The sequence below is a fragment of the Scyliorhinus canicula genome, chromosome 1, assembly GCF_902713615.1.
Source record: "Scyliorhinus canicula chromosome 1, sScyCan1.1, whole genome shotgun sequence".
Taxonomy (NCBI): Eukaryota; Metazoa; Chordata; class Chondrichthyes; order Carcharhiniformes; family Scyliorhinidae; genus Scyliorhinus; species Scyliorhinus canicula.
This window is the reverse complement of record NC_052146.1, coordinates 74,954,873-74,971,396: the sequence shown is the minus strand read 5'-3', so window position 1 is coordinate 74,971,396 and position 16,524 is coordinate 74,954,873. Positions and strand designations below refer to the sequence as shown.

At 44.3% G+C, this 16,524-nt stretch overlaps 1 protein-coding gene across 3 annotated transcripts in view; it reads right to left on the bottom strand.

Moving 5' to 3' along the window:
• Positions 1–16,524, bottom strand: part of depdc5 (DEP domain containing 5, GATOR1 subcomplex subunit) — a 253,508-nt gene that overhangs the window by 42,288 nt on the left and 194,696 nt on the right. For all 3 annotated transcript variants that reach the window (XM_038793299.1, XM_038793316.1, XM_038793307.1), the window contains 5 exons: positions 14,002–14,177; positions 11,150–11,230; positions 9,203–9,335; positions 8,055–8,163; positions 5,638–5,862 (listed from right to left, as the gene is read on the bottom strand). In XM_038793299.1, the coding sequence (XP_038649227.1) occupies positions 5,638–5,862; positions 8,055–8,163; positions 9,203–9,335; positions 11,150–11,230; positions 14,002–14,177 (724 nt within the window). The remainder of the gene's footprint in view (positions 1–5,637; positions 5,863–8,054; positions 8,164–9,202; positions 9,336–11,149; positions 11,231–14,001; positions 14,178–16,524) is intronic.

The following is a 16,524-nucleotide window of genomic DNA, read 5'->3' as shown; positions in this document are numbered from 1 at the left end:
TCGCCACAGATGCTGCTGCACCTGCAAAGTTTTCCCAGCATTTTCTTTGCTCAATTCCATGGAGATGCCACTTTGTGTTGGAATTCAGAATTACAAACAATACAATCCCTACTGAAAGGGAAAACCATATTAGGCGTGTCTTGGAATATTAACCTCTCTTTTACTTTACCCCTTTCTTCCCACCTGCAGGGATCAATATTTTTAATTTATCAGGGAAAACCTTAAACAATGCATTTTAAATTCAACAGTAACCCGATGCTGAGATTTTCCCCCACAAATGGTGACTCCTGAACAATCTACTGAGGTTTACCTTGGGAATATTTTGGGTGATGTTTTCTACTGCCTGGTGAAATTTGAAGAATTTTACATTATTGTTTCGTATACAGGTCTCCTGATCAGCCAGAACCTTGCAGAACACCAGCCTTCCCCAGTTAAAAAACACCATGGGCAGGTTCTTGCAATGCGATGGACTCTGGCAAGTGTCCTCTCATTTTGAGAGCTTACCAGAGAGAAAAACAGTATACAGGGATACGAGGCCTGATCTTGACAATTACCCGGCCTCTTAACTGTGGACTGGGACAGCCCTTTAGTCACAAATGTGCCCACAGCTTTACAAATATAACATGCAATAATGTGCTGGACAATTACTACAATTTTGCAACTTCCCAATGACTGACGGAGCAGTGGGAAATGAGTCTGTGCTCATATTCCCACACTCTCCTCCCCTCCCATCGGTCTGCTGAACTCAGACATTACGATAGGGGCTGGGTTTTCCTGCACATTAGGTATAGGGAGGAAAATCAGGAGAGTTAGTCCCTCAGCTGCAAGTCTTCAGTCAAGCATCCCACCCCCATTGTATGTGGTCACACCTGTAAAAGGCACGTGGGGCTGTGGTAATACAAAGGGAGGTAGGCAAATCAACTTAAATAGGGACACATGAGATATCAACAGATCAAACTACTGACAGGAATGAAAACATTCAATGCTTAATATCGTAATAACAATCATAGCATTTTTCCATCTTCAATTCTTTACCCCGTTTCCCTGGACAACAATAAGTTGGGACAAATGATTCAACAAATGCAATGGCCTTGGTGAACCTTTTGGCATGTGGCCCTTCTACGCAGTTGCCAACAAGTTTGGTTGTGGAAACAAACCTGATCTCTCCTCACCAAATACCCACACTCTCCAGTATGGGTCCCTGGATGGTGATCAGTAACAGGGAGTATGTTTGGGTTTTCCCTCTCCAATCCCTCACCACGGTCAAAATTAGCACACTCAATTCAGAGTGGTGGGGACTTCCCAGGCGAAGGGATTTAGCACCAGGTCAGGGAACACCATCTCCCAAGATCTTTAAAGTCTTTCCAGAATTAAGTTATCGAGTCACCATACCCACAGATTTACCATATTGAAGAGGGAAGGACGAAGGAGATCATGCAGGATAATCTAAAGGGACAGGTTACTGAGGGGATGGAGGGGTGATAAGGAGTTTAGATCAAAGTGTGTTGTTTGAGCTTGTTCCTGAGCTCTATTTGTACATGCAGTTCCACATCACAGGTTCAGCATATAGAATCGGCCAATGACACCCAAGAGAGGAACCAATGAGATCATGTGGACAGGGTTGGATTAAGCAAAAGCTTAAATGGACAATAGCTACTAACCAGGAGCCAGAAAAGAGAATGGATACAATACATTAGCTTGAAGGCTGGGTATCAAACAGCTACAATGGATTATAGCAGCTGGTGGCTACATCATCATGGAAACAATGCAGAGTTTTGTCAGAATAGGCATTCCTTGGGTGCTTGTGGTTAGTAAAGCTTACTGGTTGGAAATTGGTGGAAGAAATTTGTCAATTCTGTAAGGTCTGTTTCAACAGGCAGGTGAACAAGTTGCACCCTCAATTATGAATGAAATAACTTACCATATGCCTCGTTGTGTGGAGTACAAGGGCTGGATTTTAGGATTCTGGATGGTTATTTATTCCCACTCAACTTCAAGTCACACCTTGACTTTCTGCATACAGCCCCCGTGAGGACGGAGATGATTGGGTAATTTCCCTGTCATTCACGACTGGAGGCTGTTGTGCTGTAAATCACTCGAACTATTTTACATACATGATCTGTTATGTAACTATCTTCCACTCATTACACTTTTCTGTACTCAGGAAGCTCAACTTGCTGCAGTTTCAGTCATGAGCTCGGAGGTTATGCAAAATTAAAACCACCACTTCCAGTCCATTGGCTTGATTCAATTCAGTCAAGATTCACTCTGTTTTCAAAGATCTACCTGAATGAACATTTCCCGCACCATGAATTAGTTTAATTATCCAGACAACCCTGGGCCTGGAAGCAGCAGTACTCCCAGCTTTGATGGCCTGCTTTTTTTAAAAACAGTTAGTCAATCCATCATACCTATGACAGGATTAAACCTCTCCTCAGACTATGAAAGGGCACTTCCTTCAAAGTTGCTCCCATATCCAAAACTTTAATGAGAATTATCAGATTAAACTGGATGGAAAAACATTCTAACCAAAATTAAAACAAAAAGAGAAGGATCAGAGTGTGGAAGGAAGGCAGGGCAAAAAATACTTCATTTAAAAATACTTTTCATTGTTAAATTTAAATGTTATTAAACATGTTATTATTAACATTATTCCTGATTTTTACTCGGTTTTACACTGCAATATTAGTTTTGTTCCAATCTCACAATGAACCAAAAGCTTGTTTGCCTTTCGGAGCTGGTAGTTTAAGAGTTAAGTCTCCACACTATCCTAATCACATGAATTAGCCCCAATTTCAGGACACATTCAAGAATATCAAATTTTTTAGCTTGGGGTGCCTGTAGTTCCTTATTGCTTTCTCCATGGCAGTGCCGTGGCCAATCAGAGTCGACTGGCTAATTTCTCCTATAGATAGTTGTGACAGTCTCAAATTTAGCATTGTTGCTTTTGGTCCTGGTGAGTGAAAGACGAAAAGCTTCAACAACATGTCTCTCTTCTCAGCAATATTCAAGTTCTGTACTATTAAGCGATTGATCGTTAAGATCACTGTTCTCATTACAGCCCATCAAAGTGACCTCTGTTCTAATCCTGAAATTCGGGTGTAGATAGGGGTGGAGCAAGGTGACTGGCATACCACAAGGATCTGTTCTGGGGCCGTTGCTCTTTGTCATTTTTATAAATGACCTAGAGGAGGGCACAGAAGGTTGGGCGAGTAAATTTGCAGACGACACTAAAGTCGGTGGAGTTGTAGACAGTGTGGAAGGATGTTGCAGGTTACAGAGGGACATAGATAAGCTGCAGAGCTGGGCTGAGAGGTGGCAAATGGAATTAATGTAGAGAAGTGTGAGGTGATTCACTTTGGAAAGAATAACAGGAATGCGGAATATTTGGCTAATGGTAAAATTCTTAGCAGTGTGGATGAGCAGAGAGATCTCGGTGTCCATGTACATAGATCCCTGAAAGTTGCCACCCAGGTTGATAGGGTTGTGAAGAAGGCCTATGGTGTGTTGCCCTTTATGGTAGCGGGATTGAGTTCCGGAGCCATGAGGTCATGTTGCAGCTGTACAAAACTCTGGTACGGCCGCATTTGGAGTATTGCGTACAGTTCTGGTCGCCTCATTATAGGAAGGACGTGGAAGCTTTGGAACGGGTGCAGAGGAGATTTACCAGGATGTTGCCTGGTATGGAGGGAAAATCTTATGAGGAAAGGCTGATGGACTTGAGGTTGTTTTCGTTAGAGAGAAGAAGGTTAAGAGGTGACTTAATAGAGGCACACAAAATTATCAGAGGGTTAGATAGGGTGGACAGTGAGAGCCTTCTCCCGCGGATGGAGGTGGCTAGCACGAGGGGACATAGCCTTAAATTGAGGGGTAATAGCTATAGGACAGACGTCAGAGGTAGGTTTTTTACGCAAAGAGTGGTGAGGCCGTGGAATGCCCTACCTGCAACAGTAGTGAACTCGCCAACATTGAAGGCATTTAAAAGTTTATTGGATAAGCATATGGATGATAATGGCATAGTGTAGGTTAGATGGCCTTTAGTTTTTGACTTCCCATGTCAGTGCAACATCGTGGGCCGAAGGGCCTGTACTGCGCTGTATCGTTCTATGTTCTAAAGCTGCATGTGCCAAAACCCTAACCTGGACCCTGCACCAACCTGGCTCAGTAGTTTTATATGTGGCACAGTAGCAATGATTAATCTTACTGACAAACCCAGAGCTTTGAACACATTTGCTAAGGAACTCGACTTTACATCCCACCGTGGCAGTTTGAGATTATGAAACGCTGCTATCAGTTTAACAATGGAGCTATCAGATTGTGGTTAAAAACTCAACTGGTTGACTAACGCCCCTGAGGGAAGGAAACTTGCCATCCGAGTTGGGCTCGGTTTTGATGTGACTTCAAATCCATAACAACGTGTCTGACTCTTAACTGCGTCCTGAAGCAGCCTTGCAAAGCACTCTGCTGCTTCAAGCTACCACATGGACTGCAGAGAAGGTCCACTGTCACCTTCTCAGGGTAACCAAAAATAGGCAGTGATGCCCACATCCCTAGAATTAATTTAAAACAAAAAGTATTGTTGATTTTTTCATTAACAAGGTGAATACAAGATGCTTGGTTCCTTTAAATGTGAAGGAAAGCCTGAGGGAAGGTCTGCTGCTCTTGGTTCAAAGCACCTCTGCCCTTCGCAGCCACTGAAGTCAGGTAATGTATGGGGAGGAAGGCACTGCATTTCATGTCAATGGACATCTGAACTTTAGCCTGTTCTGCGCTGATGAGCAACCATTAGACGATAGAAAGCTCTGCTTTATACTGGCGCACAAGGCGGTTAAGTACAGTTGCTTCACAGCGCCAGAGTCCCAGGTTCGATTCCCGCTTGGGTCACTGTCTGTGCAGAGTCTGCACGTTCTCCCCATGTCTGCGTGGATTTCTTCTGGGTGCTCCAGTTTCTTCCTACAAGTCCCGATAGACATGTTGTTAGATATTTTGGACATTCTGAATTCTCCTTCTGTGTACCCGAACAGGCGCCGGAATGTGGCGACTAGGGGCTTTTCACAGTAACTGCATTGCAATAAAGATTATTATTTTGAAAAAAGATACCATGGCTCATCTAGAGTCCGACGGCCCTGGTTTGAAACAATAGCCTCTGTCCTGTTTGAAATCTGGGACGTTGGCAGCAGCACTGTTAAGCAGAGAAAGGAGGGGAAGCCAGAAGGCTCTGCTTTGGTGAGTTGGCAAAAAAGTAGAATAAAATCCATGTTGGTAATACTTTATTTCTGTAATAAAGATGAGGAGAACTGGAGACATAATTTGAACGGAAAGTACAGCTCCTTCCTCAGATTTCTCATTCTTTAAACAAACCAAGCACCTTATGTATTCCAAGCATCGTCATGTATGAGGTCACTATGAACATTAAAAACTGAATGAGGCCACATGGGTTCTAGATTAAGTAAGTGAAGATGAATCAAGGGATTTTTACCTTGTGAAACAGACACAGAATAGATAAACACAGACAAATAAATAGCCTGAGCAGCTGACGTGGAGAATGTTGGAGGGGAGGGGGTGGGCACATGGCTGCTGTCCACATGAACTCATTCCCTTGGAGACCGTACCCTGCTGCCTGTGGTGTGCATCTACCTAGTAAGGCTGCAGCTTGACTTCGTCCTCCAAAACTGCGGCTGAAGGAACTGTGCCTACTTGCATAGGACGCTGGCCTACTGGGTAACCACGGTAACAGGAAGGCAGGAATGTCAACGTGAAGCCGTTCTTCGGTGAGGAAAGCCACCTCGAACCACTTGCGCTGGAATGCAGCTAGATCGTCCATTGTTGAGGTATACCAGATAGTGGAAGACTGCAAATTGCCTGCAAGCAGGAGAATGGGAAGAGTGTCACTTTGAAGCAGTTTAGCAAGCAGACATCTGATACAAGAATTAGTCATTCTTCTAATCAACAATACACGGCCCAAGGTTGCAGTTATACCCCACAGAAACAGGAAAAACGTTAGGAACTTATGCAGATAGAGAAACAAACAAACATTGGATGACTTCACATCCATCTGATAGGGCAGACGAAACCTTGATCTAACGTCTAATTTGATGGATGGCACTTCTGATACCAGGTATCGACTTCCCCCAAATGTAATATATATTAAAAAAGAAAATCGGTGGCATTGGCACAGTGGTTAGCACTGGGACTGCGGCGCCGAGGACGCGGGTTCGAATCCCAGCCCTGGGTCACTGTCCATGTGGCGTTCGCACATTCTCCCCATGTCTGTGTGGGTTTCACCCCTACAACCCAAAGATGTGTTGGTTAGATGGATTGGCGACGCTAAATTACACCTTAATTGAAAAAGAAAAATAATTGGCTACTCTAAATATATAAAAAAAGAAAATCCAGTTTGGCAATACCAACAGGAGTTTGGAAACTAGGCAGACAAAGTTATTCCTATAAAGTCTCCTTTTTCTCATAGAGATCGTGTGATGAAAAGGACAAATCAGGTATCCCAGGGGAACTCTCTGCATCACATCTAGCTGCTCTCTAAAAACCCGAGCATGGATCAGGCTTCAAGTGTTTCAGTAGTCACAAATAATCGTAACAGGTTATGTTTAATTCATCGGGACTGGACAAGCTACAGGCAACAAAGGCATACGCCAACATCATGGGGTAGCTTGCGCTCGCGCTCCTGCTGGATAGGTTTTGTGCCTCGACCTTGGTTTCTCCAAAGTAAAGGAACAATCACAACACAGGAAGAATTTTGGTTTTAGAAAAGCCCTTTCTTTCTTAGTTGGGTCAGTGGGTTAATACGCAACCCACCTAAAGAAAGTTGTACATTTATACAGCATCCTTCATAACCCTCAGGACGACCCAAAGCACCTGCCAGTCAGTCAGGTATTTTTGAAGCACAGTCACTATTCTCATGTAGGAAACTCAGCAGAACGTATGTGCAATGCAGAGTCATTCAAAGCAGTTAACAGCCCACATCTCGGCTTCTCTATCAATATGGGAGGGTGGGTGAGATGACGTGGCCATTTTTTCAGTGGAAGGATTTCTGCTCAAAGGGAGCATGCATGGCAGGTTTCAGGAAAGCTCAGCAGCACTTGCATTTTGCAGCACCCACAGTGATAGTGAGGGAACCTGGGAAGGCTGCTCGTCTCACATCGGGCCTCTCACTCTGACCTGAAGACTAATTGGGGGACCCAAGGGAGCTCGTGAGGTGAGCTCTCCAAAGGATGGGAGGAAGAAAACAACGCCTCTAACCAAGAGATAATAATAATAATTGCTTATTGTCGCAAGTAGACTTCAATGAAGTTACTGCGAAAAGCGGGCAGCAGCAGGAATATGTTTTCCCCAACTTCCACCAAGAGGATCCAGGGCTACAGGAGAGCATGACGGGGGAGTAGCATGCCAGATGTCCCACACTCTCAATTGCTCAGTGTTTTCAGCACACCACAGGCCAGCACATCTTGCTTCTCCCCCTGCAGGCATCTCAGGCCCTATCTAAGCAACCAATTCTCACACTCCTCTTTAGCCTGTTGGTAGTACAGTGGGTAGCACTGTTGCTTCACGGCTCCAGGGTCCCAGGTTCGATTCCCGGCTTGGTTCACTGTCTGTATGGAGTCTGCACGTTCTCTCCGTGTCTGCGTGGGTTTCCTCCGGGTGCTCCGGTTTCCTCACACAGCCCAAAGATGTGCAGGTTAGGTAAATTGGCCATGCTAAATTATCCCTTTGTGTCCAAAGATGTGCTGGTTAGGTGGGGTTATAGGGTTACGGAGATAGGGCGGGGCAAGTGGGTCTAGGTAAGGTCCTGTTTCAGAGAATCAATGCAGATCGATGGGCCGAATGGTCTCCTTTGGCACTGTAGGGATTCTGTAAAAGACATTACCTGCACCCACTGCTTTCTCAGCTTGAAGGGAAGAGAGGATAGTTGTCATCTGCTCTGTGTGGGTGGGGTGGTAATGTGAAAGGTTCGAGAGGAATACAAGTCCTATAATTCTTTAAGCAGAGGCCATCATTAACAAGCTAGTTACCATTTTTTTTCTCAAGTGCAACTTTACCTTTCTCGGTGTCTTTGTCTGTGACAAGCCTGTACAGGTAGAAGCCGTACACAAATGCCCGCATCGACTCCCCAAATGCATGGACAATCAGTTGTTCATCTAGCATTTTCTGTAAAACAGTACACAGGAAGGGATGGTCAGTTTTACAGCCCTGTAGTTAAATCTCTGCCAAGATCAGCAGAGCCCAGGGGTCGCGCAAGTGTCCCTGTGCCAACATGATGGATCAGCTGATTCTCACCACACATGGAAAGAACGGCAGAGGGAGGCCGAGCCAACCCCTCACAGCGTCAGCCTCTCAATGTCTGCTTTGGCAGAGATGCTGGAACATCAAGGAGCTGGGGAGTTTCGCAAGGACAGGAGATTTGATGACAGCGCTCCAAAAGCTTTTTTAGAAGTCCAGATTTACAAAGGTTGTTACAATACTGTTGCAAGGGACCAATTTAGAAAAACAGGTAGCTTAAAAACTCCAGGGACTTTAAAATAGAAACAGGGTGAGATGAAAATCAGGATATTTAAAGTGAAACACTAAAGTAGTCAAAAATAGCAAGTGGGAGGGATTGAAAAGGTATAAAACTGCTTTAATCAGTGTGAATCAGCAATCCATTTTACTCCATCGCTAGTTTTATATACTTTTCCATTGACTTCAAAAAACAGCTTGCCAATCCAATGTGAGTCTATTTAGCACTGCTGATATCGACCACTTCCCCTCCAGTGCTGACGTTCATTCATATGCTTGGTTTGGCAATGTTTGCACCTCATTGCAGCTTTCAGGAAAGGTGCATTTTCTGGTTATTAATCAATTCCCTCCCCACCTCTCCAAGGTGCGAACATTTGTGAGGACCTCAATGGTGACACTCGCCCTTTGTCATTTTGCTCCATTCTTAATATGAGAATCTAGCTAGATTGCCAAGGATGACACAGCATCAAAGCCATGTCTGATCATGCCTCCTAGCCACACAGACACATACGCTGTCATGGGATAGTGACCATGTAGCTGAGAGCTGAGCTGAATTTTCCCTTCTCAAACGAGGAGCGTGCACAGCTGCGGCTGAGGCTAGCTGATTCAACACAAACCAGGGACTTCAAATTGTCAGAAACAAACTGTGTCAGGTTCGCAGTGTGGTTGTATTGTTGCCAGTGTACTCTACCTGCATGATGTCAATGGCCATAGGCTGAGTCTGAACACCTTCGACATTGCTGATCAGCCAGTGGACCACCTCTGCGCTGATGAAGCAATTGGGATGCAGCCCCCTCTGTTCTGGAAGCAGCTGAATACCAGTACTGGGAGTGGAGAACAAGCAGAAACTATTAGATGTCCCCATAATTTCAGAGCCTGGTTTGCACATTGTCTTATTAATTAACACGTGCTCATTAACATATTGTCATATTAATTTATCACACAAACAGCAAACCCTGAGGTCAGGTACACTTCCAACATTAAAGTAATCCGGCACAATGCTGTACGCTTCAACAACACATGGTAAAATCGTGTATTTTTAAGTGACCTCTCTACAATTCGTGCCCGATTCTGAATAGATTTGGGATTTTTGTGGACTCGCTATTCAATGTCAAACTTCTTTCAATTAAATGTGCTCCTCACCACCCTTGGCCACTTAGTCAGAACTGAGCACAGAGCTCGAGATCAGCTATGCAAGAGCTGTAAGTGGTATGTCTAGGCACACTAAACACAAGGAGCTGCAAAGCTGCACAAGATGCTGCTCACACGGGCAAATATTGTTTCCGTACCATTTTTAAGTAGGGGCCCTTTTGAATACAATTCCCTTCAATATCCTTCTCAATTCCCAGTTCTTGATCCAAGCCTATGGTTGCCTCCAAAATCTATTTTCTTTTGGCTTAATGTTTGTTTCCCAAACTTTCTGAAGCTCCTGGGACATTTTCCACACTAAAGTTGTTGTATTATGGGTTGCTTTGTGCTGTGGACCTGCCATCGACCAGGAATTGATCTAAGGGTGCACAGGTACAATTAGTTGATGCTGGTTTCAAAGCACAATAGCTATCCTGTGTTCCAGCCCAATGTATCACCTGGTGCACGTCAACACTATGTAACTTAACCTTTAACGTTGAGTTTCAGTTCTCATGAAAGATCATCTCAGCCTGAAGAGTTAACTTTGTTTCTCTCGCCACAGATGCCGTCAGGTCTGTCATAATATCCACTCATGCATATATTGAAGTGCAGACAGGTAGTGATTGACACACAGGATGACCAGTAAGCACACAGCACAGTGCAGCCAATCACCAGACAGGACACTACCACTATAAAGCCAGAGGGCACTAGGTTTCCCTCTCTCTCTGGACACAGCCACTGAGACAGTCAGAGTCCACGAGCTAGCCAGTGCAAACACCATGCAGTAAGTCTGGTCAGGCTAGTACTAGGTCTCCACTCAGTTCAGTATAGTGTCGACCCACAGCTGAGCATGTATATTAGTTCCATCGTTGAATAAAATCGTGTTGGATCTTCTCCAGCGTTAGACATCTGTTTCTAACCTCACTGCATCAAGTGCAGTCCACATCGAACCAACCTGCCTAACACATCAAGGTCTGCTGCACATTTCTTGAATTTTTGTTTTTATTTCAGATTCCCAGCATCCACGGTATTTTGCTTTTGTACTATGCGACTTCTTCCTAGTCTGTGAAAAGCTGGTTGATCCAGTGGCAGACCACTGGCAGTTTATGCATTCTCAACCAACAGTGGTGATTGGTGCTTTCATTAGGCATGAATCAGCACTGTGTGGCCGACATCTAATGCACTACAGTCCACCCTGACAAATCCAGCAATGCAGTGTTTTCATGAAAGGCAACTCTTAATCAGGTCTGCTCTCCTCCTAAATTATTTCTTGCGGGTCTCAACTATTTCAACCTTGTTCTCACCGAGAAAGGTGGGTGAAGCCCTTGCATTCATATACTATTACGAAAAACTGAACTACTACACCCAACAGGCTCACATCTGTTGCAATAAATTTCCGGTAAATATACTTCATAAAATATAATAGAGGAGGTCCTGCCCCTCAGGTGTACAAGTGCAGCCACTCTCATAAACACACGCACAGGACAAAGATGGCAAATTTAACACTCACGTGGGGTGCTTCATTGTTTCCAGGATTTCTGCTAGTGATGAGGAGGAGGTCAGTGAATTTGTGATCCCAGAGGACAGCTGGCTGTTGCAATGTAACAAAAGACATTAAATATTGTAGATGTTCATCAGCCTGTGAGCAAGTTTAGCTGGATATGTTGATTCACAATAAGTAGTCACATTGTTCAATATTACATGATCAAAGAAAAGTGTCCGAGGAGCTTTCAACTCCCTGCGGCTTATGTGATGCGATTTAGGATATTTACATCAAATTAGCAGCACAGCACAGGATTGACCTAACTAGTCAGTGCTGTTGTTTATATTGCACACAAATCTCTTCCGATACCAACCACTCCATCTCAAGTCTTTCAGCATATTTTTCTATTCCCTTTCCTATCACAAGTTCATCTAGTTTCCCTTTGAAAAAATTGAAGCCAACTGCCTCAACCACAATGGATTCCACTTTCGAACCACTCTCTGACTAAGAAATTGCTGCTTCCTTCCTAAATGGATTTATTAGTTACAATCTGGAACTTAGAAAAGTAAGAGACGATTTGATTGAAACATTCATCCTGAGGGGACTTGACGGGGGAATGTAGAAAGGATGTTTCCTTTTGTGGGAGAATCTAGAATGGTTTAAAAAAGGGGTCATTCACTTACAGCAGAGATGAGGAGAATTCTTTTTCTCTCAGAGGATCGTGAGTTGCTGGAACTCTTTCTCAAAAGACGGTGGAAGCAGAGTCTTTGAATATTTTTAGGCAGCGCAAGATATTCTTGATTAACAAGGTTACCGAGAGTAGGAAGGAATGTGGAATTGATGTTAAAATCTGATCAGCCATGGTCTTATTGAATGGTGGAGCAGGCTCGAGGGGCCAAATCGCCTCCTGCTCCTAATTCCTAAGTTTGTACGTATGACCTGCTGAGGGTCATCATAAAACCGAAAAGTCAAATCTGTCTCTTCACAGGTGTTGCTTGATCTGAGTTTTTCCAACCATTTCCTGTTTTTATTTACTTAAAATGGAAGACTTTTTCCCCCTTTAAAACTCTCTGCAGACTGCACCACAGCCCTGCCCCATCCTCCTAAAGCAGGTGTATATTGGGAATGGTCCAGGAAGAGACAGGGCGGTATCAACTTTTCCATTTTCCTTAGTCTCGTTCCCAAACGTGGTGATGAATTTTCATTCTGGTCGATGAACCACTCTCCATTTCAGCCAGCGTTGACACTCCAACGGAAGGTCCAAAAGAATCTAATGTCACATAAAACATTCTTTCTGTCCTGCCCCAGAAATGTGCTTCAATCCCAACCTCAGAAAGCAACTCTTGCTGAATTTGCATCACATTTTTCGATTTCCCACACTTAGTGAGATGAGCAATCTAGTGCCTAATTTATTGCAAAAATTGGGCTAAATATTTTTGGTTATTTTTCCATATATACAAATGATATTGCTAATATTATAGCCTTGCTGTACTTAGTAATGTACAGCAGTGAAGTAAAGAATCATAATGCAGTTAGTCCTTCTCTTCAAGAGCTTATACTGGGTATAACACCTGCAGGGTGTAAACAATGCATTGTTTAAATGTTCCTCAGCAGAATTCCATACCCGTGATTAACACACCCATCTTTTTGTTTGACCATACACATCCAAGGTTTCTTTGAGGCTACCACCTCAAAGGGAAAGGGCAGCAGGTACCTGGGAATATCACCATCTGCAAGTTCCCCTCCAGGTCACTCATCACCCTGACTTGGGAATATATCGCCGTTCCTTCGCTGTCACTGGATCAACCTCCTGGAACTCCCTCCCCAACAGCACTGTGGGTGTACCTACCCCACATGGACTGCAGCAGTGAGAAGACAGCTCAATGTCACCTTCTCAAGGGCAATTAGGGAAGGGCAGCAAATGCTGGCCTAGCCAGTGATATCCACATCCCGTGAAAGAATAAATAAATTCAGTTTATTTCATGCAGGTGCTGCAATTGCTACCCAAACATTAATCACATTATTTATAAACTGATGACTTTCCTCATTTTATCCCGGATCTTCCAATTGTTGAGTGGGTATTACGGGGTAGTGCCAGGGCAGAGTGGGTATTATGGGTAGCGATGCGGCAGAGTGAATATTATGGGGTACTGACGGGGCAGAGTGGGTATGACGGGGTAGTGACGGGGCAGAGTGGGTTTTACGGGGTAGCGATGGAGCAGAATAGGTATTATGGGACAGCGATGGGGCAGAGTGCGTATTATGGTATCGCGAACCCGGGTCCCTGGTGCTGTGAAGCAACAGTGCTAATCACTGTACTACCCATTACAAGTAGCAATGGAGCAGTGTGGTTTTACGGGATAGTAATGGAGCAGAGTGGGTATTCTGGGGTAGCTGGGGTGGGTGGGGTGAGGGAGTCAGTTGCCATAGTTAGCCTGGAGTTAGACTATGGTTTTTCATTCTAACATTTCCTGTTATGTACGTCAAGTAACATTAGTCAGATAACATTCAAGTAAGTCAGAACTGTCTGAACTCTCCAACTTATACTCAGAGTTGAAAACTTCTTTGGAGGGTCCCGGGAAACTGCTCACTGGAAGTTCTAACTTCCCATACAGCTCTCACAGAGTCAGTGTATTGGGACTTCAGAGGGCTCCCACAGCACATCTTGTGGGGTACATCCAGTCTCTGCCGATCTGAAGTCCTGGGCTATTGTAATGAGTACCCTACACATTCTAATGCAGATCCCATTCTCACAATACAGCACAATCATATTGGGAAAAATAAATATAAGAAAACACTGAAGATTCTGCATAAAGAGACCACTATTTGGTGACGAAACACACCTCAATCAATGCTTGTCCAATTTGTGACAACCTTACCTGCCCTCTAAAGTGGCAGGGGCAGGAGGCTGGTCCCCTGTCCCCTGAGTGACACCCATAGCAGAGGTCTGGGCATTACCCGATGTGCTTGATTTGTCCGCAGTTAGTGCTGTGGCTCCTGAAGCTGGGCTGTAATCCAAATAGTCAGTGCCAGTCGACACCTGCTCCCCTTGGACCTGTGTGCATGATTTTTAAAATCCAGATAAATACAAATATAAGGAACTTTTGTACCATTAAAAATTTTTAAATGAAGCTGGGGCGCCCCAACTGGAAAAAGTGTAATGACACGGTTTGAAAACCCGCTCCAGAGAGTCACATATCCACAATCAGGACTTCCATTCAGGGAAATACAGAAGCAGCATACACGGAACAGAAAAAGCCCGGAATAAATTTACCACTGCTCAAAACAGGGTGCTGAATCAGGATGAATGGCACTGTGAATTAGCAACGCCAGTTTGTCCACTAGTCTACACAAGGCAGGTTAAAAAGCTGTTAGAGTTCACCATTAGAAACTGAATTGGTTGCAATTTTGTTACAAATTTCCACAAGGTAAAGCTCTTTGCAAGGAGTTCCTTCAAAAAGGTTTAGTATGTTAGTAAAAGGAAAGATAAAATATCTTTGTGTTAGACCACACAGCCCAGTTCCAGTAAACTCTAGATCCTCTTGGCCCAGTGATTTTGCTCTACATAACATCAGTTCCATTCCAGGGACAAAGACATAAGCTTGGTGCTTCAAATAGAAGACAACTTGTATCTCATGTGAGCAGACATTGGCTGGAGGGACAAGGTGGTTTCTCAAAGCACATCCACACAAAAGGTTTTCATTCAAGAGGGGAGATTCAGTTTCGTCATTAATTTCTGGACATTGACCCATCTGTTTGGACATCCCTCCACCCCAGCTGTTGGTCTTTAGCAGAGCAAACTGATTGACATCCCACCTCAGCATTCCCCTGGTAAATTAGGGAGGGAGGATGGAGTGGCATGTCCATCACGTCAAAGGAGGGATTTCTGTTTAAAGGGATCACGGAAGATTTCAGCAAGTTTAGCTGCCCTTGGGATTTTTCAGCTTGTACCAGAATTCCTGCTGTGTGACCAGAGGGGCTGCAGTGAGGCAAGCTCTCCGAAGGAAGAGAAATAGCACAGTCTCACCAACTGAGTGATGCTGCCTTCTCAACCATTACAACAGCACGTCCAGCTGGTCCACTGTTCCAGGAGGTAGTGGCCTGCTGTGATAGCCCAGGTTCCTGAGGTACTGATGCTCAGGCATCTTGAGAGAGCTGATCCTGCACAAGAATATCAAAAATAGGAGCAGGTATAGGCCATTTGGCCCCTTGAGTGTGCGCCTCAATTTATTAAGATTGTGGTCTGATTGTAGCCTAACTCCACTTTTCCACCTCACCCCATAAGCCTCAACTTACTTGTGGATCAAAAATCTAACTCATCCCGGAATATATTCAAAGATCCAGCCTTCACTGCTCTCCAGGGTTGAGAATTCCAAAGAATAACGACAATCCTGGGGAAGAAATTCCTCCTCATCTCTGCCCCCCCTCCCCACGTGGGGAAGCATCCTCTCAGTATCTACAATGTCAAGCCCCTCAGAACGTTACATGTTTCACAAGATCAACTCTCCCTCTTTTAAACTCCAATGAGTATAGGCCCAACCTGGCCAACCTTTCCTGAAAAGACAACCCCTTCACCCAAGGAATCAGCTGAATGAACCTTCTCTGAACTGCTTGCACTTCCAAGTATATTGTTCCTTAAATAAGGAGACCAAAATACGTGCAGTCTCACCAATGCCCTGTACTGTTGTAGCAAGATTTTTATTCTACTTTTATTTGCCAATCCCCTTTCAATAACGGGCAACATTCCATTTGCCTTTCTAATTTATTGCTGTGTTTGAATGTTAATGTCTTGTGACTCATGTATGGTGATAGCCAGATCCCTCCATACCACAGACTTTTGCAGTCTCTCTCTCCACTTAAATAATATTCTGTCCTTCTATTCTTACTGCCAAAGTGGGCAACCTCACACATTGAAAATTATACTCCATCTGTCAAATTTTGCCCACCCCCTTATATAGCTTAGAAGACTCTTGGGGCCAAATTTCTGTCTGATTGGGAGAAGTGTTTCAGTGCGCGAATGGTAAGACTGAAGATTCTTTTTTTTTTCAGGAAATCAGGTTTCCTCCTGATTCCCTGGGAAAATCTTGCCCTATGTGCTCACCTGTGGCAGCTCATAGCCACCTTTACTGAGAGGGGGGAAATCTGGCAGGCACAAACAGACCACCAGGCCTGTCAGCCTCATGGTTAATGCAGTGTTGAAATGGGTGAGGAGTATGTTTTGAGGGAACTACAGGAAGCTGGCAATAGCAACTGTAGGAAAGCAAGGATGAAACAAAATCAGGAAATATTATAAATAAATGCGTGGCATGCAGTTGAAGGGCACCGCCTTTCGAATGTAAAATAGCTCAAAATGACCATTTCGATGTTGCTAGAGCAGAACATTGTAAGAATACCATAGCTTG